The 27,781-nt window shown below is 46.0% G+C and overlaps 1 protein-coding gene across 6 annotated transcripts in view; it reads left to right on the plus strand.

The window, feature by feature from the left end:
* Nucleotides 1–27,781, plus strand: part of SLCO1A2 (solute carrier organic anion transporter family member 1A2) — a 35,570-nt gene that overhangs the window by 1,229 nt on the left and 6,560 nt on the right. Inside the window, exons 1-10 of one of the 6 annotated variants that reach the window (XM_081022823.1) lie at nucleotides 3,129–3,234; nucleotides 9,890–9,997; nucleotides 13,112–13,253; nucleotides 14,221–14,353; nucleotides 16,284–16,390; nucleotides 18,168–18,314; nucleotides 20,556–20,654; nucleotides 23,351–23,584; nucleotides 24,933–25,097; nucleotides 25,665–25,860. In XM_081022823.1, coding sequence (XP_080878949.1) covers nucleotides 3,199–3,234; nucleotides 9,890–9,997; nucleotides 13,112–13,253; nucleotides 14,221–14,353; nucleotides 16,284–16,390; nucleotides 18,168–18,314; nucleotides 20,556–20,654; nucleotides 23,351–23,584; nucleotides 24,933–25,097; nucleotides 25,665–25,860 — 1,367 coding nt within the window. In that variant the 5' untranslated portion in view covers nucleotides 3,129–3,198. Of the gene's footprint in view, nucleotides 1–3,128; nucleotides 3,235–3,469; nucleotides 3,621–9,889; nucleotides 9,998–13,111; nucleotides 13,254–13,502; nucleotides 13,843–13,870; nucleotides 14,018–14,220; nucleotides 14,354–16,283; nucleotides 16,391–18,167; nucleotides 18,315–20,555; nucleotides 20,655–23,350; nucleotides 23,585–24,932; nucleotides 25,098–25,664; nucleotides 25,861–27,781 lie in introns of those variants that run through there. The other 5 variants (XM_081022822.1, XM_081022824.1, XM_081022826.1 and 2 more) reach the window with 5 other exon arrangements.

Here is a 27,781-nt window from a genome sequence, read left to right on the forward strand (position 1 = left end):
TTCCCTTTCTTCTGTCTGTGGAGGGGTGGGGTGAGGCAAACATATTTGCCACACCCCACACCCCTAGAAGAAGAGGAGTGATTGGATCCTCCCATTTGCTTCGCTCACATGCCCAGACTTGTTTGATTGGACTCCTTGTTCTGGTTATGTTGACTGGCAGATCCTTCAGCTGTTCGGCAGTTCGAATCCCTGTGATGGTGTGAGCTCCCGTTGCTCAGCTCCTGCCATCCTAGCAATTTGAAACCATGCCAGTGCAAGTAGATAAATGGGTACCACTGCAGCAGGAGGGTAAATGGCATTTCTGTGCGCTCTGGTTTCCATCACGGTGTTCTGAAGCGGTTTAGTCATGCTGGCCACATGACCCAGAAAGCAGGCTCCCTTGGCCTGAAGAAAGATGAGCGCCACAACCCCATAGTCACCTTTGATGGGACTTAACCATCCAGGATCCTTTACCTTTTTTAAAAAAAACCTTTAATAAATATAACCTGTTTCCCCACATTCCTGTTGCCCTGCATCTTCTTTCGATGTGATAGCAATAGCTGTATTTAGATGGCGGGTGAAAATGTACGTCTTTGTCCAGGGTTTTTGGAACCTGAGGGCGTTGATGTTGGTTGGAGTTGAGACTTAGAGCTCAGCTATACAGCTGCAAATATAACGTTTTAAGCGTGCTTTAAGTGCATTATACAAATGTGACACTAGATGGTGACAGTGAGCTAATGGCAAATTCAATATTTATTTATTTTATTTTTTTAAAGAAGCATTTTCACAGCATTTTAAAAAATATATATGTCTAGACTCAGCCTTAGTGTTCCTGTTTGGTCATGGAAGGATGGTTCTCTTTTATGTTTTGCATTACTGTTTATATTATACGTGGTGCTGTTAAGCTGCCATGCACTTTGAGCTGCAGGAAGGAGCAGGGGTAGAAAGATTCTGATAAAATAAATAAATATTACCACTAGCTAGCACCAATTTCTTTCTTTCCTTTCCGTTTATTATATTCATATTCTTCCCTTCTTCGCAAAGTTGCCCAGGGTATCAAACACAAAAAGGTGTATATTGGAGGGGGGGAGATAATATAATTTAAAATATTGTTATAAGGGGCTCAAAACACAGCTTTCCATAGTTCCATAGTTATATAGTTTAAACAATCGCACACAAACAGAAATTTTCCCAAGAGCTAATGCAGCTCCTTTAGCAGCCAAAGGTTGACACCCCCCCTTGCTGTAGACTGAGGAAAACCTGCAAATAGGTTCCTTAACCTGGGAGACCACATTATGAGTTCTGCACAAAGGGGTCCAGCGGAGAATTCAGGCGCCCCCAGACTGGCAGTATTTTGCTGGAAGGATTCTGGGTCATCCTGGAACTTTAGGTTTGCCCAGTGGATTAAAGCTCTGCTGCAAAGTTCAGTAAAAAACTAACTTTTTGCCATTTGGAAAAGTGATGAGGAAATGCACTGCAAAGCGTGGGACTGATGAATGATTAACAAGAAGGTTTGTAAAAAAGAAAACTTGCAAGCAAATCAGGTTGAGTTCAGGATGCAGGGTGATGGCGCTGCAACTGCTCTGTAATCAAATCAGAACGAGCGCTCAGTAAAGACCAGACATAAGGTAAAAAGGTAAAGGACCCTAACATGGTTAAGTCCAATCAAAGGCGACTATGGGGTTGTGGCGCTCATCTTGCTTTCAGGCTGAGGGAGCCGGCGTTTTTCCACAGACAGCTTTCTGGGTCATGTGGCCAGCATGACTAAACCGCTTCTGACACAACAGAACACCGTGACAGAAATCAGAGTGCACGGAAACGCCGTTTACCTTCCCACCACAGTGGTACCTATTTATCTACTTGCACTGGTGTGCTTTCGAACTGCTAGGTTGGCAGGAGCTGGGACAGAGCAATAGGAGCTCATTTTTTTGCGGGGATTCAAACCGCCAACCTTCTGATCAGCAAGCCCAAGAGGCTCAGTGGTTTAGACCACAGCACCACCCTCATCCAGACATAAGGCCTCTGTGGACTTGTGGTTGTTTTGAGGGTGTCTTCTGCAAAATGCCATTGACATCATAACAGCGCAGCAGTGGTGGATTTATAATGGACCGTCCACACACACCATTCTGCTCTATTAGTTGTTCTGCGATGCTTCCCCAATTTTATTGCATTATTGCTGTCAGAAGGGAAGCTATAGCACAACCAAAGCGAAACAACGGAAAAACCTGGAACATTTGTGGTGGGACCGTTTTTAGGTTTTCAAAACAGGGGCGTAGTGTGCTGGTGCCTGAGGGTCATACCCCTGGGTGCACAAATTTTGAGGGGATGTGAACCCGCGCCCCGAAGAAAGTGCCCCCAGTGTGGTGTGGCCCTGTGCTCTTCTCTGCCTGCCAAGGGCCACATTGACCAGTCAGATTCCCCCCTGTGTGGGTGGGCAGACGGTTCAGCTTGGCCCAGTTTTGCTCCAGTGGGGGGAAGGTTGCTCTGGCAGTGGCGACCCCCTGCCTGGTGCTTGCACACCTGCCCTGGGTGCCAGCAATGAATGCTATGCCACTGTTTCAGTAGGAAGCTGCAGGACATCATACCCCAGTCCGAAATTAAACAGCATGTATACAACAATTTTTAGTGGATGCAAACAGTGTTTTAGGGTTTTGTAAAGTTTATTATTATTTCATTTTATAATAAAACAGAAACAAGAGTTGTGAAAACTGTATTGAAAGCAAGATCGTGCATGTGCCCTGGTGCCATCATGAAAAGGATGCCTGGAGGAGTCCATAGTGGTGCCCACTCAGCTGCTGTTGGACTCCAACTCCCATCATCCCTGACAATTGGCCATGCTGGCTGGGGCTCATGGGAGTTGTAGTCCAACAGAAGGCACCATATTGGTTGCCCCTGGACTCCAACTGCTGTGCGAGCCTTATGCAAGCAAAGCAAAACAAATGCTCAGTTAAACAGTTCATCTGGAGGCACCAGTGTTCATTATCTCAGTTTCACTGTGTACATATTTTGCCTTTAATGAGCACATCAGTGCAACATTTTGGATCCTGTTAGGGGTTAATGGCAGTCGACTGGCCAGAACTCAAGGTAATCAAAGACCTGCAGGGATTAAAATTGTTTAGGGAATTACCCAGGACTCAAGTCTTTTTACAAGCTTAGCTGAAAAAGGAAGAGAGAGCAGAGGAGACATTCAGGTAGTGTGTGGTCCGATCCTGGTCTGAAATGGAAACGGAAGCCAAGATGAGTGATAGCATCAAGGTAGGCAACCCAAGGTTGTGCCTAGTTTATTGTCTGAAACACACTTGCAAGAATAGAGAGGAGAGCTGTAAAGAGAGATATGACCATGTCTTGAAATGGGGCAGTTTTCTGGGTTATTTATTTTGGCTCAAGGTCCCCCTGTTTCTTGTTTCTTTCTCCCGCTCAGCAGGTCACTGCTGAATATAACAAAAGTTTCACTTAGACTTCTTCTAAGAAAGAAGTACATTCAGTCCTGTTCTTTCCCCCCGTTGTCTTGGTTTTGTGTCTCTCGTAAGAGATCCTTTCATTGCTCCACAACTGCAATGGCTTTATCCCAAAAGAAACTCCGATATGGGTTAGATTTGAGGAGAGAAGCCAATGGATTTGCCACTAACAGGATCAATGAGGTATGGATAGCAATAAAGCCATAAAGATGCCACGAGACGGAAAGAGATGGGAGGGAAGATCAGAATTGTAAATGGGGAGAAAAGTCATCTAATGGGAATGTTAAAAATAAACGATCAGAGCTTTGGTTTGATGCAGAGATGGGACGCTTGCTTGGCACAGGGAATATATGACGTTACATTTATCTAGAAAGGACTAGAAGAGTCCTTTTTCAAGAAACATTTTAAAGAATGTTGGGATTTGCAAGATTCTAACACACACACACAAAGCCTTTAGCTTGCATGCCATCAAATCCTAGACTGTAGCATGTTTTGGGTTGTTGTTTTTTGTTTTAGCTTTTTTGCTGGCTCCCTTTGAACTAACAGATCAAGCGATTAAAAGAGTCGCACTGTACAAGCATTCTGAAAATGCTGCTCCCTTTAGTGACCCGAAGAAACGTCCAAAATAATTGTGTAACCAGAAGTTCAGGGAAATAAAACACCTGACGTTCTTTTAAAGCATTCCTTGGCACGGACCTCGCAGGACTTTTGTGTATTGTATTTTCCGGCAAGCAGATTTTCATAACCGATGCTGCAATGGGGATGGTGTGTGTGTGTGGCGGGGGGTTGGGGGTTGGGGGCATTATATCTCTCCCATGTTGCACCTAAAACTTTTCCTAAAGGAACAGCCAGCACTTCCAAATCACAGCACTCTGTTTGTAGACTTGAGGGCACGTCGAGTTAACTAGCAAAATGCCAGTCATCATTTTTGCGTGTGTGCATGCACATGTGTGTAAAGGGGGCTTGAACCTGCTGAAAGGCAAACTGTACACCTCTGCAAGGCATTGCCATAGAATCAGAGGATCACAGCACCATAGACAACTCTTTGCACATCAAGGACGGAGTTTGGTACTATGGCACCTTGAGCTTGCGCAACATTTGGTGCTCCTCCCCCCAGTCCTTGCACCCTGCCAGGCTTTGGGAAGGAAGTGTGAGGGCTCTGGCAGGGTCTTAGAGGCCACTGACCTCCTTCCCAATGCTGGGCAAGTATCACCTGGGCTTTGGGAAGGTGGACTCTAGGACCTTGACAGAGCCGTCACGCCTCCTCCCTGTAGCCAAGCAAATGCTTCGCAGGTGCCCTCTCCGCTCGGCGCTCAGTGTGGGCGAACTGGTTGTGCTGCCCTAAAATTACCTCTGTGCTCAGTGCGGGGCCTTCTATGCATGATGGAGGAATGGCACCTCTAATAAACAGCTGTTCAGACGGCACTTAAATATCTTGAGTGAAGGAGAGCTTTGCCAAACAGCTCTTAGCATAGGACATTTTGCCTGATGTTCAACAAAAATCTGCTTCCTTTTACAGCTCCCACCTCCATTTGTCCTGCTGCTTTCCCTCCAGGAAACTTGATCTTTAGTGCGGAATTGGAACAAACAGCAACCGGGTTTCCCCCCAGATTGCTGTTAGTTCTGATTTAGCGCTAAAGAATGGGTTTACCAGGGGATGGTGGCTGAGCAAAGGCAAAACCACTTGACCCATGTATAGAAAGTGGGAGTCAATGGGGAAAAACCACTTTCTAGGTGTGGGACAAGCCCATAGTCCCCACCCATTGGGCCTAAGCTGGAAAATGTTGCCCACCCCAAGTGTACAGTGCAGATTTTTCAACTATGGCCAAACTGTTATGGTACATGTGTAATATTCCCATTGGGGAGAACAGTGTTGCCCTGCTCTCTAAGCAGTTCCTGGGGCAGCTCTACACACTTGGGAAGAGAAAGTGCCAGTGGAAGCCAGCACTGCCCTACCAATCTACGTAGCTGGGCAGGCTTGCCTAAACAGAAATAGTTTTAGCAGGTGCTAAAAAAGAGTACACCTACCTGTTGTCAGTTGGTGTTGTGGACTGGCTGGATGCAGAGGAGTGGTGGAAGGAACCAGCCGGGGAATCCCCCAAGGGACGAAAGCTCAGAGCCTGGAGATTGGTGGTTAGAGAGAGAAGAGTTGAAGAGTTCACAGGGTTTAGTGAGCAGGGAGAATCTGTGGCAGAGAGAAGTCCAGAATCAGAAGATGAAGCAGGAGAGGAGGGAAGCCAAGAGGCAGAGATGAGGCAGGCTGCTGAAGAAGCCAGGGTGTCACCCCCTTCTGCTGCGACAATCTACCCTCCCTGCCCCCAGTCTCCCAGAACCAGAAGAGGTATGAAGAGGTTTGAGCAGAGACAGACAAGGCGAAGAAGTCTCAGGTTGCTTGGGAAGGACTTGGGGGAAGAGGAGACTTAGAGAGCTGTGGAAAGTGAGGTTCTTCAGCCTCGCAACTGCCTCATTGAGGCAAGATCTACTGGGAGGATTTGCTATGCCCATTCGGCCTGAGCTGTTTTGTTTCTCTGAATAAAGAATTAACTTCATTGAGACCTTGTGAGTTATTGCTGACCTGCTCCTGACTCTTGCCTTGACAGTTGGCAGGGAGTCCCAATGTGCAGGTGCTGCCACATGGAAATATTGATTCTTTACAAAGGCAGAGCAAGTATTACTTGGCACCTGCAACCAGCTCTGCCGATTGAAGCGGTCGAGTGGGTAAGGCAAACTGGTCCCGAGTTGCTAAGAGCTTTACATACTGATAATAACACATTAAACAAGCAGCTTTCTCTCCTGCAAACCAGCAGACCTTCTCCCCAGAAATTGGCACTGCAGTCTAAAGTTGCCTTCAGCCAACATCTCTCTCTCCTCTCTCTCTCTCTCTCGTCTCTTCTAAAGTGGAAACTATTGTTTGATTCTCATTAACAATCCTGTGCCCTCTCCTTCCCATCACCGAGCTCTGATAGGTATCTCATTGTTCAAACTCAACAGACAGATGGCCAACTAACTCCCAACCATTAGTTCTCATCACCTGACCATTATAGGCTATTATCCTTACAGCAGGTTTATGGGATGCCACCTCACATCTTTTTCAGGGGGATCTGAAACTTCCCCACTTCTTTTCAAGGAATGTAATTGAGCCTAACCTTAAATGAAGCTATCCCACTTCACTTTCCTCTTCTTCCTATGTCAAGCAAGCACCCAGCAAAAAGAAAAGCCAGCAGAAGCCGTTATGCTTTTGGACAAGTTCATAAGAGAATGAACTTGTATTGTTGAGAGAGAGAAAGAGAGAGGATCTCAAATGTATTGAGTCCAGAGATGTACATGGGTTTTGTGTTTTAATCCAGAATAAAGAATCTTGGTGTGCTTATTTAGGTAAGAATCTGCAGGATCAGGGACACGGGTGGCACTGTGGTCTAAACCACAGAGCCTAGGCCTTGCTGATCAGAAGGTCGGCAGTTCGAATCCCCGCAACGGGGTGAGCTCCCGTTGTTCGGTCCCAGCTCCTGCCCACCTAGCAGTTTGAAAGCACGTCAAGTGCAAGTAGATAAATAGGTACCACTCTGGCGGGAAGGTAAATGGCATTTCTGTGCGCTGCTCTGGTTCGTCAGAATTGGCTTAGTCATAATGGCCACATGACCTGAAGCTGTCTGCAGACAAATGCCAGCTCCCTTGGCCTATAGAGTGAGATGAGCGCACAACCACAGAGTCGTCCGTGACTGGGCCTAACAGCCAGGGGTACCTGCAGGATCAAGACATGGAGAAAATAGAGCCGTTTCAGCAGTGTACATGCTTTGAAGCTCAGCATATTTCCTGTCTCTTTCTGGGTGATGTGCAGAGGGTCTCTGCGCACATATTAAGATTAGTGATGAACGCATTGAGCCCAGTATAATTTGCAATGTGCCTGTTGAATTACAAATCCACTGGCATAAACTTGGGTGGAAATTAGGAACAGAGAAAGCTGCCTTATACTGAGCCAGCCTGTTGTCTCATCTAGATCAAGATTCTTGTGAGTTTGGACAGGATGTGTTTGTGTTAGGCTGTATGCCTCAGCCCCTTCTAATTCCTCAATCCAGCAAGGATTAAAATCGAATAGAGGATGCAATTGTTGGAATCGCCAGGCCAGCTCCTTGGTGACTTAATGGTCCTCTAAGTATGGGTCCGTATAGTAAAAGCTATGGTTTTCCCAGTAGTGATGTATGGAAGTGAAAGCTGGACCATCAAGAAGGCTGATCGCCGAAGAATTGATGCTTTTGAATTATGGTGCTGGAGGAGACTCTTGAGAGTCCCATGGACTGCAAGAAGATCAAACCTCTCCATTCTTAAGGAAATCAGCCCTGAGTGCTCACTGGAAGGACAGATCCTGAAGCTGAGGCTTCAATACTTTGGCCACCTCATGAGAAGAGAAGACTCCCTGGAAAAGACCCTGATGTTGGGAAAGATGGAGGGCACAAGGAGAAGGGGACGACAGAGGACGAGATGGTTGGATAGTGTTCTCGAAGCTACCAGCATGAGTCTGACCAAACTGCGGGAGGCAGTGGAAAACAGGAGTGCCTGGCGTGCTCTGGTCCATGGGGTCACGAAGAGTCGGACACGACTAAACGACTAAACAACAACAACAAAGTATGGGTCGTTAGGGTAACAAAGGAAGTGGCTTTGTGCCAGAGGTGTGTGTGTGAGAGAGAGCTGGGCTAGAAGCAGGATGCAGGCAGAAACCTGAGCGGGAGAGACATGCTTGATTTATGCTTGAATCCAAGGCTGTGGCTATGGGAAAAGCAAGACCTTCTTGGGGCCTCAGGGTCTTCATAGGCTAAGGTTGTATATGTGTGTAAATAAACTATATAGCCTAAAAACACTACCATCTCCCTCATTCCGGGGAAACTGAATCCTGGGTAAGTGCCTGGAAGCTCTGGAATTGTAAACTGGCTGGAGATTGGGATAGCATGCAACAATATTCTGGCAGGGTTTCAGACAGGGGGCACTGTCCATCGCTGAAGTTCCACTGGTGCAACAGACCGATGGAATGCTCTCTTCATCATTTGCCCCTTCCACCCTACCAAATCAGTTCCAGTTTCTGAAGTAGTTTGTGGAAGCAGGCAGCAGGAGGAGAGGAACTGGAGGTCTCCTTGGGCAAGCAAAACTCTGCCTTCACAGTGTTAGATGCAACCCAGCCTGACCTAGAGATGCTGGAGACCTTGAACTTGAGACCTTCTGCTATGAAGTTATTTGTTACCACCAGATTTCAAAGTGTCTGAATTATTGCACATCACTGAAGTGCATCTGGGGAATGTGGCACGCACAATGCAACATTCTTTCCCAACACATGCATCACGGTATCATGGCATTTTATGATCGGTTGTGATCTCATGTTGTTTGCTCATAATCTCGTTGTTTCAAACTAAGAAAACATTTTCTAAAATCATTGAATGAGGGCTCACAATGCTTTGAAGAATTATGAAACTACTAGAGTTGACTTATGAATGCGCTAGTTTTTGAGTGGCTTCATTAATCAATGGGTTGTCGCTGATGCTAATGGCACTCAGAGTAGATCTATGGAAATAAATGGATATGGCCAACTTAGGTTCATTATTTTCAGTGGGTCTGCTTTGAGTAGTTGGATATAACCCAATGTGTTTTAGCTCTACAACTCTATTTCCCTATATTGTCATATTCAGGAACAACAATTTGATTAGTTTACTCAAAGGATCATTTTACTCCATATGTGTCCACACAATCACTTTGATCTGCAGAATTGGCACTTTCCCAAGTGAGGCCCTGAGGACTGGCTGTCTTCCTTTGTAGCTTATAAAAGCAAACCAACATTGGTGGCTGCCCTTTTTACTACAATAAATAGTTCTGGTATGATTCCTTCTAGCTGGAAGAGAGTAGTAGTAGTTGTGCCCATTTTTAAAAAGAGTCAAGCCAATGACCAAGGAAATTATAGACCTATCAGCTTGCTGTCAATTATGGGTATTTATGCATGAACCAAGATCAATAGTTTCTCTGTGTCCTACATACATCAGGTGTGCCTAAGAGCCCAATGCTATGCATGTTTTCAGACGTCAGTCCTATTGATTTCACTGCAGATTATTTCCAGGTAGGTAAACTGAAAGCACCATGCATCCATAAGCAGTTTCTTGTATATGCAAGCTGTCTGACAGATGAGTCCCTGTTGCTTATCAAGAGAGAAGAGGTGGCAGGGAAGTCATCACAGTGCAAACACACTGGTGGGAGCATTGGATTGGCTTTGATGATGGGTTTGCACCTCGCTGACTTCCCTGCCACCTCATCCCACCCAGTAAACAATAGCTACCCACATGCAGGGAATGTAGTTTATTAGCTGTGTACCCCACCACCCCATCCGCAAGCTGTTTTTGCATACCACTCTATACTATTTTTCAACTTAGTCTTGTTATGACCAGTACGCTTCTTTTCATCTTTCCCTTTAAAAGGATGCTGGGAAAGATACAAATAACCACAAGGAAGATTCTGCAGCCAATTCAAAAAGCACAATGAAAGGAGCTAAGGAGCCATCTATATTCTGTCTGACCAAGCTGAAGGTAAGAAAAATGCTATGATTCTTTTGTCAATTAAAAATTCATTTGTTGCGGATGGATCTGCACAGACCCCTTGAGAAAGTTGCCGAGCACCTAGGAAGGTTGGTTGACTTTCCTTTTAATCCTGTAAATTAATGAATACTGACTCTTGAGTTTCCGCCTCCTTTGCAAAGGAGAGATGCCCCTTGTGTAATTTACACACAGATGGTTGTGTGACCATTATCCAAATACCTGAGCACATAGAAATTGGAACCCACGCCATGTTAAAGGGGAGAAAAGCAGACTTCTGTTATCTGCCCTCCTATCTCAATTAAGCAGCATGAAGCAGAACAGTCAGTGTGGGCTAGATAATCCAAGAAAACTTGCAGTACTCAACTCAAGGATTCTAATTTAAGATACTCATTAACAATTCAAGAGCAAAGCAAGCAAAGAAAATGGTAATTGTATTAACATAAATCAAGCAGTATTTGCTAACCAGCCCTTACATTGCATAGGTAAAGGTAAAGGTAAAGGTAAAGGGACCCCTGACCATTAGGTCCAGTCACGGACAACTCTGGGGTTGCGGCGTTCATCTCGCTTTATTGGCCAAGGGAGCCGGCGTACAGCTTCCAGGTCATGTGGCCAGCATGACTAAGCCGCTTCTGGCAAACCAGAGCAGCACACGGAAACGCCATTTACCTTCCCGCCTATTTATCTACTTGCACTTTGACATGCTTTCGAACTGCTAGGTTGGCAGGAGCAGGGACCAAGCAACGGGAGCTCACCCCGTCGGGGATTCAAACCGCCGACCTTCTGATCAGCAAGCCCTAGGCTCTGTGGTTTAGACCACAGCGCCACCCACGTCCACCCACATACATTGGATAGATCAGGAGTGAGGAACTCTTCTCAACCAAGGGCCACATTCTCTGATGGGTAACTTTCCCATGAGCCACATGTTGATTGTGGGCAGGGCCAGAGGCAAAGTTGGTGGAACCTTGGCTGTGGTTCTTCTTACTTTATATGGTAAGGTAAAGGTAAAGGTACCCCTGCCCATACGGGCCAGTCGTGTCCGACTCTAGGGTTGAGCGCCCATCTCACTTAAGAGGCTGGGGGCCAGCGTTGTCCGGAGACACTTCCGGGTCACGTGGCTAGCGTGACGAAGCTGCTCTGGTGAGCTGGCACCAGCGCAGCACACGGAAACGCCGTTTACCTTTCCGCTATAAAGCGGTACCTATTTATCTACTTGCACTTAGGGGTGCTTTCGAACTGCTAGGTGGGCAGGAGCTGGGACCGAACGACGGGAGCTCACCCCACCCCGGGGATTCGAACCGCCGACCATGCGATCGGCAAGCCCTAGGTGCTGAGGTTTTACCCACAGCGCCACCCGCGTCCCTTTATATGGTAGGCTGGTCCCATTGGGACCAATGGGGTGGAAGGCAGGGAATAGATGGAGCCAGAACCAATTGTAGATGGAGCCACCTCAACCTAGTGTTGCCTGTCTCCTTTACATGGTGCAAGACTGAAGCCAAGACTATGCCTGCCCTAGACTGGTTGTAAGTAAGACGGCAGGTAGGCACAGGCTGGATTTACTTGTGTAGTATAAAAGTTGGGCTTCTAACCATTTGTGTCCATAAGCCTTAGCTCATCTTTTAATCCCCCCCTTTTATCCTTTAATTTGTTTATATGAGAAAACCAGAGGAAGGAGCAAAGACCACAGTTTATCCGGTTTCCTTAAGGGCACCGCTTCTCGAGATTTAAGTGCTTGGCATCGACTCCATAGGCATGGGATAAAGGAAGAGAAGGACAGCCGACTGAATTGCGTTCTGGGTGTCAGGTTTATGGTCTGTCTGTGGTCCCAAGCAGAACTAATGGGATTAAGGCTTATCAGTATTGGATTTCCATGGCCTCTTTAAGTCTTGGGATTAAACATGACACTGTTGTTTCTCACTTTGTGTCAAGTAGATCCAGGGTCCTTCTCAGCGTCCTATTAGGGAGGACAGGAAAGGGGGCAATATAACACAGAGAGAAAGGGTCAATCAGACTCAGAGAGAAGAGGTAATTTTGCATGCACACATGGAAGGGGGCAATCACACACATGGGGAATGAAGCAATCACATACCAAGATAAGGGCAATTTCACATATACCTATGGAAATTGTTCATATGCACAGAGAAAAGGGCAATTATATACACATGCACACTCACAGAGCTTGCCAGCTGTCAGGAGCCGGAGTCAGGAGCAGGTCAGCAATAAAGCCACTGCTGTCAGTGAAGTTAACTTTTTATTCAAAGAAACACTTGGTCACAGCAACTCTTCCCAGGAGGTCTTGCCTCAAGGAGACAGTTGCAAGAACAGAAGGACCACACCTTCCCAGCACTCTCGAAGGCTCCTCCTCCTCAGGCTTTGTCGCCTTGTCTCTCTTTCCTCTGCTCTCTTCATTCCTCTTCTGGTTCTGGGAGACCTGGGAGGAGGTGAGCTGGTCACACCAGGAGAGGGAGATTCCCTGGCCTCTTCAGCAGTGTGCCTCCTCTCTGCCTCTTGACCCACCTCTACTTCTGCCTCTGATTCTGAACTGCTCTCTGCCATAGCCTCTTCCTCCTCACTAAACCCTGTTGCCTCTTCAACTTCTAACACCTCCTCCTCCCAGTCTGCTCCCTCTTCTCCCTCTGGCCACTCATTGTCTGCTCCTGGTTCTAAGCCCTTCTTCCTCTGAGGGTTCCCCAGCTGGTGCCTCCCACCACTGCTTTGCATCCATCCAGCCCATGACATTGACCATCAAGATTTGCAAGTGTTGCAAGACTTGTGTGTGCATATGCCTAACCCCATTCCATTTGGCTACGATTGGATGGAGTCAAGAGGTGGAGCATGTGAATATTCTTGCCCCTCTCCATGCCTTTGCACCCTAAATTACAGGATAACATTTACGCCAGCCCTTCGTTTTGCAATTTCAAGAGCTTGACGATCTTTGAATCCACCTAACAAGGTCCTTTTGACCAAACTGCGGGAGGCAGCGGAAGACAGAAGTGCCTGGCGTTCTCTGGTCCATGGGGTCACGAAGAGTCGGACACGACTAAACGACTAAACAACAACAACAAGGTCCTATTGTTGATTTAATGAGTTCTCCACATTCTCTTCTAGGTCTTTCTGGTGTCGCTATCTTTTGCTTATCTTGCCAAGACCATGTCTGGGGCTTACATGAACAGCATGCTCACACAGATTGAACGGCGTTTCAACATCCCTGCCTCGTTGGTTGGTGTGATAAATGGAAGCTTTGAAATGGGTATGCAAGTGAAAAGGTTGATGAGAATTCAACCATAGCTTAACAGGCATGTCTAAATGCATAGAACGACCAATCCAGGAATAGTAGACATCCTTAAAACCTGGCAAGGTCCACATCCCTTCTGTTGTAACCTGTTGAGGGCCACATGCCTTTGATTGGTAGAATCAGAGCAATGATAGGTGGAGCTAGAGACAAAAGTGTTCTGAACTATCTGGAATAAAGAACACTCTGCTTTTATCTTCGCCATGGCTACCTTGAATTCCCAAACGTACGCAAGTCTTTACAGAAGTAAACCCCATTGAGAATGATGGGGGATCACTCTCAAAAGTATATGCAGGGTGTATAAAAAGATTAGTACAACAGACCAATAGAGCTACTGTTCTAGAAAAGAAATGAAAGCTCACTTTAGTGAGCTATATGCTAGGACGGTGCCACTCGGAAAAGCCCAACCTTGAACTGAATTGAGACAATTTGGGATGAATCAAGATCAGGTTGAAGAAAGTCTGGATTGTTCTGGAGCAGTTTGGATTGACCCGAATCGATCCAGAGTGATTGGTAGCTCAAAACACTCTCTCCGAGAGCCAGACAGGTTGTCACCAAATTGTTACAAAGCGTGAGAATAACGCCTTATTAGGAGAACACTATTAGCTCATTCAGTGGCTAGTAGCCACGATTGCTATGTTCTTCATCCACAGTCTAAGGCAGTATGCTTCTGAATATGAATAACTGGAGACTGCAGGAGGGGAAAGTGCACTTGCACTCAGGTCCTCCTTGCACACAAGAAACAGAATCCCCATCCTGGACCCAACAAGATTGTGGAGGCAACTTCAAGGGGAGCAATTGGATGAGGTGTTTAGGGCAGCCAAATAGCTTGGACTGCCTTTGCCTAACTCTCCTACTGAGACTCATGGGACTGAAGAGTGAATAACTTTGGACGGATGATAGTCTATGTTCTCTATTTCCACAGGCAACTTGCTGGTGATACCCTTTGTGAGCTACTTAGGATCAAAACTCCACAGACCACGCATGATCGCTATTGGTTGCATAGTTATGGGTTTTGGATGTTTTCTGATAGCGCTACCTCATTTCTTGATGGGAAGGTAAATCCCATTTCTCATACTTCCGAGGTATACCTGTCTATGTGCTCCTGTTGGAACCTTGGGCTCTTCTCCTTGAAATAACATTGAATATGCAACCCCACCCCATGCATCCCATGCACATCTGAACATCAAATTAAAGGGGAAGAATTAAGAAATAAATCTGCAGAAACAGTTAGTAAGGGGCCTCTGATTAATAAGATTTTAATTGTAATATCAGTGTTTTGATGCTGGGAGAGTTGTATGTATATGTATAAAATCAGTGTAAACATTTAAGAAACACATTTGCAGACGTTATTAGAAAGGTATCTTTAATACGAGGTTTTTTGGGGGGGAGTTGTATGCTTGTTGGTATCCGTCTCTCTTAAGAGCAATGGATTGCGCTCCCTGGGTTGAAGACAAACAGCTACGGAATCACAGCAGCTGCTGTGGTTGCAGAGACTGGTAACTCACCACTGCTGCCTCCCATGTTGTTTTTGCTGCATTGGCAGCACAGAAGAAGTTTGATCATGGAAGCAGAGAGAATGAACAATGTCCCAGAACGCAGCACATCACATGAGAAAATACCGTATTGGCCTGAATATAACCCTCACATTGTTTTTTCCCAAATTCCGACTGTGAAAAGTTAAAGTGCGGCTTATATTCAGAACCGAGCTCTACATGCACACCTTCCGGCCCTACCGCCCTGAACAGGGGACGGGGCAGCTTGGGGAGGTAGTGCCAGGAAGCAGCGGCACAGCGTGGTTGGAACCAAGCACTGGCACTGGCTTGGGGAGCGGGGCACCAGCCACCCCCCATTCAGGGCAGTAGTGCCGGGAGGTGGGCCGCACCCACAAATAAATCTTGAATTTCAAAGTTGCGGCTTATTTGTGGGTGCATCTTATATTCGGGCCAATACAGTATATGGAATGTTTGCACATAATGCAGGGAGTTGCACAGGTGGTTTTTGAAGGCTGATGCAAAAGCATGTGGAACTACCAACAGATCATTGCAGCCAATCATCCAAAGGGATCTTCTCAGTTATGGATCTTCTCAGTTTTGCACCCCCTCGATTTGGCACCTATGGGGGTAACTGCCCATGCCATCCTAAATGCAGCGCTGGTTTTACCAGATAGGTTTCCTGGAAGATGGGCACCTGAGCATAGCTGATCAGTAAATCCAGCTTTTCCTCCTTAAGAAATGTTTAGGGGTCCTTTCATTTTGACTCAAGAAAATCACCATTTTATAGTTAAAATCGGGAAAAATAAATACAGTAAATGGACAAAAGTACAAAGATTCACAAAATGTTTAGGGGTATGCGTCCCCCCAGAAAAAAGTGCTGGGTAAATTTGTATAAAAGGGTGCTACTCTCATCACCCATAACTACTGATCTGTTTCTGTAATGTGTAGCCACAAGAACACTGGAAGCTACCTTACACTCAGTCAGAACATTGGTCTACAGTGGTGCCTCGCAAGACGAAATTAATCCGTTCCGCGAGTCTCTTCGTCTTGCGGTTTCTTCGTCTTGCGAAGCACGGCTATTAGCGGCTTAGCGGCTTAGCGGCTATTAACGGCTTAGCGGCTTAGCGGCTATTAACGGCTTAGCAGCTTTAAGAAAAAGGAAACAAACTCGCAAGAACTTGCAAGATGTTTCGTCTTGCGAAGCAAGCCCATAGGGAAATTCGTCTTGCGGAACGACTCAAAAAACGGAAAACTCTTTCGTCTAGCGAGTTTTTCGTCTTGCGAGGCATTCGTCTCGCGGGGCACCACTGTATTTAGCTCAGTATTATCTATTCATGACTGGCAGGAACTCTCCAGGGTCTGAGACAGAGAATCTCTCCCTACCAGACTTGGAGACACCAGGGAATGAACCTGGGACCTTCTGCATGCAAAGCAAATGGTCTGCAACTGAGTCACACTCATTTCATGTGTACATTTTATTCTGACTCCACAGGTACCGCTATGAAAACTCTCTTTCGGTATCTGAAAATTCTTCAACCATAGCTGTTTGCCTTGCAAATCATAGCCAGTTTTCCATGGCGACCGAACAACCCTCAGAAGGTGAGGTTCATTCATTTTTCACTGTCTTTCTTTCTACTGTATTACCTTTGTAGATGCCAGCTTTTGTAGTGTTTTTGAGGCCTACTCTACCTGTGTCTAGGGATGGCCAAATCTGACATTTTGGGTTTCTCTCGTTTTCTCCAGCCTTTTCCAGTCTTCAGCTGAGATTTCCACATTTCTACATCCATTTGCATTTTTTAATTAAAAAAAAATGTCCTCATGTGAATCCAGCATTTTTGTGCTAATTTCTCCTGCTATACATACACGTTTGTGCCCAATTTTGCCTAATGTATACATTTTGGGCAAGCCATTTCCCCTAAAATAATGCATCGTTCTATGTTATAGTCACTGATGTATACACTTACATGCACACTTTACCACAGTAAATGCATTTTTGAACATATCACTTGGCTGGAAAACTGCCCTGCAAAATTCAGTCTATTGTTTCAGAAAATGCGAATTTGGTTAGGTCAACTTTAAATGAGAACTGAATCATATTTCTCACCTACCTTCCTGTGTGACTGGTGGCTGAGGGTTGGAATGGGTGTGGGGACAGACAGTGCCATAGCACCAGCACATATATTTTCTTTGTGTATGATTCAACGGCTCCACTGCAGGGCTCAGCTTATTTTGCCGCCTGAAGATTTAACCCCATAAAATAACTCAGACACTCCAAGTGTCCTATTTTTCAGGGACAGTCCTGGCTTTACAGAAGCCATGCCAATTTCTGATTTCATCCTGGAATGTGCAGGTTTTCCTTAGAACGTCCCTATTTTCATCGGAGAAATGTTGGAGGGTATGGAGTTATGCGAGATAAATAATTATACAACCTTTAGAAGATATCTGAAGGGAGTTTTTTTAAAAAATTAAATGTTTAAAGCTTTGTTATGTTTTTATATATGTCGGAAGCCACCCAGAGTGGCTGAGGGCAACGCAGGCAGATGGGTGTGTGTGTGTGTGTGTGTGTGTGTGTGTACACACACACATATAAAATCCTGGAATAGAACATCCCTATTTTCATTGGAGAAATGTTGGAGGGTACACTAAGCCAATGGAAGCCAGATTGGCAGTGACCTCCTTAGGAGAGAGATGGATAAATTGTGGCTTCAGGATGCCCCTGCACTCCAAATGCCACCAGCCACAGTCAGCATGGTCACTGGCAATAATAATAATAGTAATAATAATAATAATAATGATGTATTTATACACCGCCCATCTGGCTGAGTTTCCCCAGCTGCTCTGGGCAGCTCCCAATCGAGTGTTTAAAAACAATACAGCATTAAATATTAAAAACTTCCCTAAACAGGGCTGCCTTCAGATGTCTTTTAAAAATAAGATAGCTGCTTATTGCCTTGACATCTGATGGGAGGGCATTGCACAGGGTGGGAGCCACTACCGAGAAGGCCCTCTGCCTGGTTCCCTGTAGCTTTGCTTCTCGCAATGAGGGAACCGCCAGAAGGCCCTTGGCGCTGGATCTCAGTGTCCAGGCTGAACGATGGGGGTGGAGACGCTCCTTCAGGTATACAGGCAAGGGATGTTGGAAGTCCAGCAACATTCTGGGAGGCCACAAGTTCTCTGCTTCTGCCCTAGCACAAAAGGGAATGGGGGAAGTAAAACAATATGCCGCTCAATCATCTGATTTAACTTCTGAATTCAGGGACAGGAACGAGTCACCTTGCCAGGAGCATCTGGTTACGGATGAATGGGGAGCATTAAAGTATTTCATTACCGGCAAAAATCCTCCATGGAGATTTTCCTTTCTTTCTTTTATGCCCAGAATGTCGAAAACAGGCTGGATCCTTGATGTGGGTTTTTGTGCTGGTGGGAAACATCATCCGGGGAGTTGGTGAAACTCCCATCGCTCCTTTGGGGATTTCGTATGTGGAGGATTTCGCAAGGACAGAAAACTCTCCTTTCTACATTGGTAAACCTGAAAAAGACCCTTCCTCAGTATTGTGTGTTGGATTTAAAAATCAAACCAAGCTCTTAGATACACTTGGACCACATGCACGGCATACATTTTAAGCACAAAGATGATGCTTTAAGCAACCATAAAAGGTAAAGGTAAAGGTACCCCTGCCCGTACGGGCCAGTCTTGACAGACTCTAGGGTTGTGCGCTCATCTCACTCTAAAGGCCGGGAGCCAGCGCTGTCCGAAGACACTTCCGGGTCACGTGGCCAGCGTGACAAGCTGCATCTGGCAAGCCAGCGCAGCACACGGAACGCCGTTTACCTTCCCGCTGGTAAGCGGTCCCTATTTATCTACTTGCACTTTGACGTGCTTTCGAACTGGTTGGCAGGAGCAGGGACCGAGCAATGGGAGCTCACCCCGCCGCGGGGATTCGAACCTCCGACCATGCGATCGGCAAGTCCTAGGCGCTGAGGTTTTACCCACAGTGCCACCCGCATCCCTTAAGCAACCATAGCTTCCTCCAAAGAATTCTGGGAGCTGTGGTTTGTCAAGGATGCTGAGTGTTGTTAGCAGACCCCTATTCCCCTCACAGAGTTTCCAGAGGAGTTGAATCAATCCCTCTTCCAAGGGATCTCTGGGAACCGTAGCTCTGTGAGGAGAACAGGGGTTGCCTAACAACTCCCAGCACCCTACAGTTCCCAGAATTATTTGCGTGAAGCTTAAGGGACATGGATGGCACTGTGGGTTAAACCACAGAGCCTAGCACTTGCCGATCAGAAGGTCGGCTGTTCGAATCCCCACGACGGGGTGAGCTCCCGTTGCTCGGTCCCTGCTCCTGCCAACCTAGCAGTTCGAAAGCACATCAAAGTGCAAGTAGATAAATAGGTACTGCTCTGGCAGGAAAGTAAATGGCGTTTCCGTGCACTGCTCTGGTTCGCCAGAAGCGGCTTAGTCATGCTGGCCACATGACCCGGAAGCTGTACGCCGGCTCCCTCGGTCAGTAAAACAAGATGAGCGCCACAACCCCAGAGTCGGCCCCAACTGGACCTAATGGTCAGGGGTCCCTTTACCTTTACGGCTGCTTAAAGTGGCATTAAAGAGCTTTATGGTGTGAATTGGTTTCTTCCATAGAGTCATTCTGGCTTTGGGTCAAAAGGGAGACTACAAATGCCTTAGAAAAAGTACATTTTGGGGGATGCTCATGGTGCCATCCTCTGCATATTTATTCAGAAGGCAAATCCCACTCAGTGGAAGTTGATCATTTGGAACAAATGAAGATATACCTCTTTACCCTGGCTTTTAATGCTTGAGGTATATATTGCCATGACCTACCTCATTTTTACCAGTGTTAAGTTGTGTTTTAATGGTGTAACTTGCCCTGGGACCTTAAGGCGAACAGAGGGCAATAAATAAACGAATAAAGAATACATAAATGTTGGAGCCATGGATGGTGCTTTCCAGCAGATAGTGTATACCACAGATTCTGTGTCGCTTCCATCTCCCAATAGCCAGCCAGTATTCTGTGCACGTTGAGCACGGTTCCAGACTGATATATACACAGAGTCAAGAGTGGATTTCATGCTCTTTATTCAGCTCATAGTGCTGAGGAGGAATGAAAGTTCCCCCAGTATGTCTGCTTTGTATACATTATTTAAACAATGGGCCCCACGTGTTTGGCTATTCCGGGATTCACCTGTAGGCCAATCAGGTTGCAGATTCACTTCCACCTGGAGCTGGATTGGGTGGCTCCTGTGGACCAATTAGACTGCTGCATTCTGGATCCTATTGTTCTAGGACCAATCAGACTGCAGCATTCTGAATCCTATTGTTTTAGGGCCAATCAGACTGCTGTATTCTGAATCCTATTGTTCTAGGACCAATCAGACTGCTGCATTTTGGATCCTATTCAACTCAGTACATAACACAGACAAACTTTCGGTTCCCCCCCCTTAAGATTGCTTTTGCACTTCTAACCTTTGGGTTCCTCCAAGCCTGCAGTTGCCTCCATTTTGTGCTCCCCCCCCCCCATTTTGACTATGTAAGGATAATGAGTTCACTTTTAATACAGGTGATGATGGTGCATGGAGGTCTATTTTATATTTCAGTGCTGGTGAGGTCCTGCATTGGTATTCTAAAAACCAGTCCTTCAGATGTTGAGGACAGGAAGCCAAACAAATGTTGGACAAGAAGCTGCGTGAAATATGACAATAACTTGTTTTTTTTATATTCTTCTGCCTCTCCCTCTGCTGCTAGGCTGCCTGCAGATAGCAACTGTCTTGGGCCCTCTGTTTGGTCTACTGATAGGCTCCTATTGTGCCAAGCTATATGTGGATGTTGGTTTTGTAGACCCAGGTAATGCAATGGAAATGGTCAAAACCCATAAGGGCTGCTCCTGTTTCACGCTTCTTAGGGGTGGGATACCTGGATGGCATCCAGTTCGGGAGGGACAAATCTGTCAATTTCAGATTCTCATTTTTAGGAAGTTCGATTCACCCCATTCTACACACAGTTGCAAAGGTGTTTTTTTTAAAAGTTGCCTTAAAATTTGTGGACAAAGATATGCATTGCTGATGCAATTTTGCCTGGAGTATGCATTTTTTATAAAAGTTTTTATTTATACTTTTCCAATTTAATTTTACAATCATTTTAACATTTCAAAGTTTGACTTCCTTCCCCCTCTTTCTGCGGTTCCTTAAATTTATTTTTTAAATATTTTCTGCATATCCAAATTCATTTAATTTGCTCATTTAATTATCTACTTTAAATATGTACTCTTACGCAGGTTATTACAATAATCCTGCCAATGTTTTTATCTGTTTGCAATTTATCTGTAAAGATTCAATAAACCATGTCCATTCTTTTATAAAAAGTTTGTTATCTTGATTTCTTATTCTTCCGGTAAGTTTTGCCATTTCTACATATTACATAAATTTTTGTATCCATTCTTCCTTTGCTGGGATTTCAGCTTCTTTCCATTTTTTTGGTGAGTAGCATTCTTGCTGCTGTAGTAGCATACATAAATTTCTATACAATTTAGGTTCCGTATTTTTCGCCCCATAGGGCGCACCGCCCCATAGGGCGCACCTAGTTTTTTTTTGGGGGGGGGGAATAAAGAAAAAAAAATATTCCCCCCCCCAGGCACGGGGCTGGGGTGGGGGAAGCCTGAGCTTCCCCCAACCCCAGCCCCCAGAACAGCCTGCTATCCGCAAGCCTAGGGAGCCACGCCGGTCTCCCCAGGCTTGCGGAGAGCTGCGCAAAGCATGGGAGTGCAGGCAGCTCTGCGCAACCCTTGGGAGCCCGGCGCAAGGTCGCTCCGGTCTCCCAAGGGTTGCGCAGAGCTTCCTGAAGCCTGCATTCGCCCCATAGGACGCACACACATTTCCCCTTCATTTCTGGAGGGGGAAAAGTGCGTCCTATAGGGCGAAAAATACGGTAGTTCTGTCCCGGTAATTCCCAAAAGAAAAGCTTCTTTTTCTTCTTCTTTTACAAAGGTTATTTTGAACATTTTCAATTCATTTTCAATTCATTATATATAACGGAGTATGCATTTTTGCAAGAAAAAAAAAGTACATGCTTTTCGATTGGCAAATTGCAACGCAAAATATGGGAAAGGACGGATTTTGAAGGCTATCTGTATTTTGGTTTGCACATTAGTTTGGGAAGTGTGCATTTTCCCCTTACCCCTACATCCTTCCCCATTCTGCTTTGCTCCAAGCACTAGCCAGCAGAACTCAGTTTCTTGAATCTGGTTTCCAGATGTCCCAGGTCAAGGGGTTCAGCTGTAGGTATTTCATGCGTGTATTTCAATTTTTTAAATATATGCAATTGTTCTAACCATATGCAATGGTTCTTAATTTTTTCATATATGGAGCGGCTTAACTGGTTTTATAGATGCAATAGTATTATTTCTGCTTTTATTGTATTGCGAAACCACTTTGAGATGCTTCATCCAGACCTGTGTGTCCGGGACAGTGACTAATTTCTACTGTTTGAAACTTGTAGAATCTGCTCAAGTTTGCCACTCATGCCTTTAAAAAAATCATACACTTGTACAGTTGGAAGTAACCTCAAGGATCATCTAGTCCATGGGTAGGCAAACTAAGGCCTGGGGGCCAGATCTGGCCCAATTGCTTTCTAAATCCGGCTCAAGGACGGTCCTGGAATCAGCGTGTTTTTACATGAGTAGAATGTGTCCTTTTATTTAAAGTGCATCTCTAGGTTATTTGTGGGGCCTGCCTGGTTTTTTTTACATGAATAGAATGTGTCCTTTTATTTAAAATGCACCTCTGGGTTATTTGTGGGGCCTGCCTGGTATATTTACATGAGTAGAATATGTGCTTATATTTAAAATGCATCTCTGGGTTATTTGTTGGGCATAGGAATTGGTTGAATTTTTTTCCTCCAAAATATAGTCTGGCTCCCCACAAGGTCTGAGGGACAGTGGACCGGCCCCCTGCTGTAATGTTTGCTGACCCCTGATCTAGTCCAACCCCCTGCAATGCAGGAATCTCATCTAAAGCATCCATGACAGCTGGTGCTATGGGTTAAATCACAGAGCCTAGGACTTGCCGATCAGAAGGTTGGCGGTTCGAATCCCCGCGACGGGGTGAGCTCCCACTTCTCGGTCCCTGCTCCTGCCAACCTAGCAGTTCAAAAGCACGTCAATGTGCCAGTAGATAAATAGGTACCACTCCAGTGGGAACGTAAACGGCGTTTCCGTGTGCTGCTCTTGTTTGCCAGAAGTGGCTTAGTCATGCTGGCCACATGACCCGGAAGCTGTACACCGGCTCCCTCGGCCAATAAAGTGAGATGAGCGCCGCAACCCCAGAGTCGGCCACGACTGGACCTAATAGTCAGGGCTCCCTTTACCTTTAACAAGTGTTTATGAAGGCATCTTTTTATTTCTTTCCAGAAATGCAGTGTTCACATTTGAAAGTAACCCTGCTTATTGCAATCAAACAAGCAAGAAGGGGAGAATCTACCACTGAGAATGATGGCTACCTTGGCATTACTAATACAGTCCTCTCCATTAATCTCTTTCTCTCCAGAGGATGTGACTTTGAGCCTCCTTGATGCTCGCTGGGTCGGGGCCTGGTGGCTGGGGGTCTTGATCTGTGCCGCCGTGAGCTTCATCGTCGCCATCCCTTTCTGCTTCCTGCCCAAGTCTCTTCCGAAGGAAGGAGAGGAAAACAGTGCCGAGTTAAACACAAAGGGCAACAAAACTTTGCTACCAGCAGAAAATGCAGCTCATGCCAGCACAACAATTCGAGAAATTGCTAAAGGTGAACGGATTTTTTTAAAACCCCTTTCCCCGCCAATGTTTTGTAATACAGTCATACCTTGGGTTAAATGTGCTTCAGGTTGAGCATTTTCAGGTTACGCTCCGTGGCGACCTGAAAGTAACGGAACGCGTTACTTCCGGGTTTCGCCGCTTGTGCATTCGCAGACGCTCAAAATGACATCACACGCATGCGCAGAAGCAGCAAATCGTGACCCGTGCATGCGCAGACATGCGGACGCAGGTTGCATTCGCTTCAGGATGCGAACAGGGCTCCGGAACGGATCCTGTTCGCATCCAGCGGTACCACTGTACTGCCGTACCTCCCCTTATGTATCCCTCTAGATACATAAATTTCGGGATGCAAACGCAGCAAACCCAGAAGTATTTTTCCGGGTTTCGCTGTGCATGCATGCACAGAAGCGCTAAACTGCGCTGCCTGCATGCGCAGAAGCAGTCCTCTGGTTGCAAATTCCTCAGGATGCGGCCAGACCTCCGAAACGGATCCCATTCGCAACCGGAGGTACCACTATAGTTTTATTATATATGTTTTTTAAAAAATGTTATTAAAAACACACCATAATTAAAATGCACAACAAAACAATCCCATTATAACAGTAATATATAAATGTCCATAATTAAGATTGCCCATAGAAAAATTCCACCAGCATCTTTTGTAAACAGCTTTGACAGAGCTAGCATTTGGGTACGTGCATATACAAACCTAAAATGTATTTCAAAGAGCCCAGTCCTCCATTGTGGGTAAAATAATTGTCACAGGGCCTTCTCTGTTTGCTGTTTCCAAGGTTGGTGCGGACAGTGGCTCATGGGAGGAGGGGTCTTTCCTGTGGTGGCTCCCTGCTTATGGAATTCTCTCCCTGGGCAAGCACAGCTGGCTCCATCACTGTCCGTCTTTAGACACTGGATGAAAACATTCAAATGTCTCTCGTTATTCCTTAATTTGTAAGTTTCTTTGAGACGCTTCAGTGTAAAAAGCAGTGAAATAATGTTACTACTACTACTAGTAGTAGTACAGTGGTACCTCTGGTTACGTACTTAATTCATTCCAGAGGTCTGTTCTTAACCTGAAACTGTTCTTAACCTGAAGTACCACTTTAGCTAATGGGGCCTCCTGCTGCTGCCGCGCCACCGCCACGCTATTTCTGTTCTCATCCTGAAGCGAAGTTCTTAACCCGAGGTACTATTTCTGGGTTAGCGGAGTCCTTAACCTGAAGTGTATGTAACCCAAGGTACCACTGCAGTAGTAGTAGTAGTAGTAGTAGTAGTAGTAGTAGTAGTAATAATAATAATAATGCAACTGAGACTAACTGTTCTGGTTCTTTGGTTTCTAGATTTCATCCCCTACCTGAAAAGTCTGGCTTACAATCCAGTTTACATGCTTTTTCTTTTGATCACTGTGATCCAGTTCAGCGCTTGGATTGGGATGATTACATTTATGCCAAAATATATGGAGCAGCAGTATGGGATATCTGCGGCAGATGCCATCTTTTTCATAGGTAAAATGTGTGTGTGTGTGTGTGTGAATGAATAATAATAATAATAATAATAATAATAATAATAATAAATGTTTATTTTGAATGAAGGGCTGATTATGAACTTTATTTATTTAATATTACACTTATACCCTCCTTGATGAGTCCTACAACCATGAGCACACATGAATAGGAGGGGGCACACCTTGAAGGTAGGTTGGTTGTGCTTAAAACACTCGTGTGGTGTAGTGGTTAAGAGCTGTAGTCTCGTAATCTGGGGAACCGGGTTCGCGTCTCCGCTCCTCCACATGCAGCTGCTGGGTGACCTTGGGCCAGTCACACTTCTTTGAAGTCTCTCAGCCCCACTCATCTCACAGAGTGTTTGTTGTGGGGGAGGAAGGGAAAGGAGATTGTTAGCCGCTTTGAGACTCCTGAAGGGGAGTGAAAGGCGGGATATCAAATCCAAACTCTTCTTCTTCTTCTTCTTCTTCTTCTTCTTCTTCTTCTTCTTCTTCTTCTTCTTCTTCGTGGTTCTGCAAGGGCCATGGACAGGGCCATACCTCAACCTGCTGTTTTGTGTTTTCTCTCTAGGTGTTTACAATTTACCAATTATATGTGCTGGTTATTTCTTTGGTGGCCTCATGATGAAGAAATTCAAGATAAGCACCTATAAAGCTGCCCACATTGGGTTTTGGAGTTCTATAGTGGAGTATCTCATCTACTTCTCTGCTTTTTTCATGGTCTGCAAGAATGCTAAGGTTGCTGGCTTAACCATGTCCTACGAAGGGTATGTTCTTGCTCTTACCTAAGCCTGATTTCACCCTATTGGGTGGTGCTGATTAGATTGCATAAAGACAGGGATTTTGGCAGAACCTTGCATTGGTCCCTGTTGAAATTAATTTTGTTAGTTTGGGCCCAGAACCCCAATCAGTTAAGATCATCTTGGATCCTGATTCTGTCTTCTGTGACATTAGCTACCTCTCCCAGTTTGGTGTCATCTGCAAATTTGATGGACATTCTCTCAATTCCTTCATCTAAGTCATTTATAAAGAGTTTGAACAACAATGGGGCAAGGACAGAACTCTGTGGTATGCCACTTGTCACATACCATATTTTTCGCCCTATAGGGCGCACTGGCCCATAGGGCGCACTTATTTTTTTGGGGGGGGGGAATAAAGAAAAAGAATTTTATCCCCCCCCCCGAGCCCCTAAGAGCAAAGTAGCCATGACAGCGAGCGGGATGGATCCTGCTAGCTGTCCTGGTTTCGTTTTTAGCCTCGGGGCTGGGGGTCCGGGAGCGAAGGCAAGGTTGCGCAACCTCGCCATCGGTCCCGGAGCTTGCAGGGCTGGGGGCGGGGGAAGCCCGAGCTTCCCCCGACCCCAGCCCCCAGAACAGGCTGCTATCCGCAAGCCTTGGGAGCCTGGCGGGAATTCCTGCCAGGCTCTCCAGGCTTGCGGATATCTGCCCGAAGCCCGGGCCACGCTGCTCAGCGCGCCCCAGGCTTCGGGGTGCAGGCTGCTATCTGCAAGCCTAGGGAGCCCGGCGGGAACTCCCGCTGGGCTCCCAAGGCTTGCAGATAGCTTCCTGAAGCCTGGAGAGCGAGAGGGGTCGGTGCACACTGACCCCTCTCGCTCTCCAGGTTTCAGCGAAAGCCTGCATTCGCCCCATAGGACGCACACACATTTCCCCTTCATTTTTGGAGGGGGAAAAGTGCATCCTATAGGGTGAAAAATACGGCAGTAATAATAATAATAATAATAATAATAATAATAATAATAATAATAATAATAAATTTATACCCCACCTCTCTGGCTGGGCCTCCCCAGCCACTCTGGATTGTTCCCAACAGTATATTAAAAACACGATAAAACATCAAACATGAAAAACTTCCCTAAACAGAGCTGCCTTCAGATGTGTTCTACAAGTCAGATAGCTGTTTATTTCCTTCACATCTGGTGGGAGGGCGTTCCACAGGGCGGGCACCACCACTGAGAAGGTCCTCTGCCTGGTTCCCTGTAACCTCACTTCTCACAATGAGGGACCTGCCAGAAGGCCCTCAGAGCTGGGCCTCAGTGTCCAGGCTGAACGATGGAGGTGGAGACGCTCCTTCAGGTATACTGGGCCGAAGCTGTTACCTCATTCAATCCACATTTCGCTAGCTTCCTTGCAAGAATATCATGGGGGACATGGCCAAAAGCCTTGCTGAAATCAAGATACACTATGTCCACAGCATCCCCCTGATCCACCAAGCTTGTAACTCAATCAAAAAAAGAAATGATTCAGATTCAGGTATCTCTCCCAGCCCTACTTGGAGATGACAGGGATTAAAAACATAAGAAAGTAAGAATAGCCTGTTAGATCAGCGTCAAGGCCAGCATCTGTTCTCACAGTGGCCAATCAGATCGCTGTACGAAGCCTGCAAATAGGATTCAAGCACAATAGCACACTCCCCGCTGGTGGCTTCCAGCAACTGGTATCTAGAACTGTTGTTGCCTCTGACTATGGAGGCAGTGAGCATAGCCATCATTGCCAGTAGCCACTGATAGCCGTCTCTGCCATGAATTTATCTAATCCTCTTTTAAAGGTTGGCAGTTCGAATCCCCATGACAGGGTGAGCTTCCGTTGCTCGGTCCCTGTTCCTGGCAACCTAGCAGTTCGAAAGCACGTCAAAGTGCAAGTAGATAAAGTACCTTCTTCGGCGGGAAGG

Source organism: Podarcis pityusensis (assembly GCF_964106645.2).
Source record: "Podarcis pityusensis genome assembly, chromosome: 10".
Lineage (NCBI taxonomy): Eukaryota > Metazoa > Chordata > Lepidosauria > Squamata > Lacertidae > Podarcis > Podarcis pityusensis.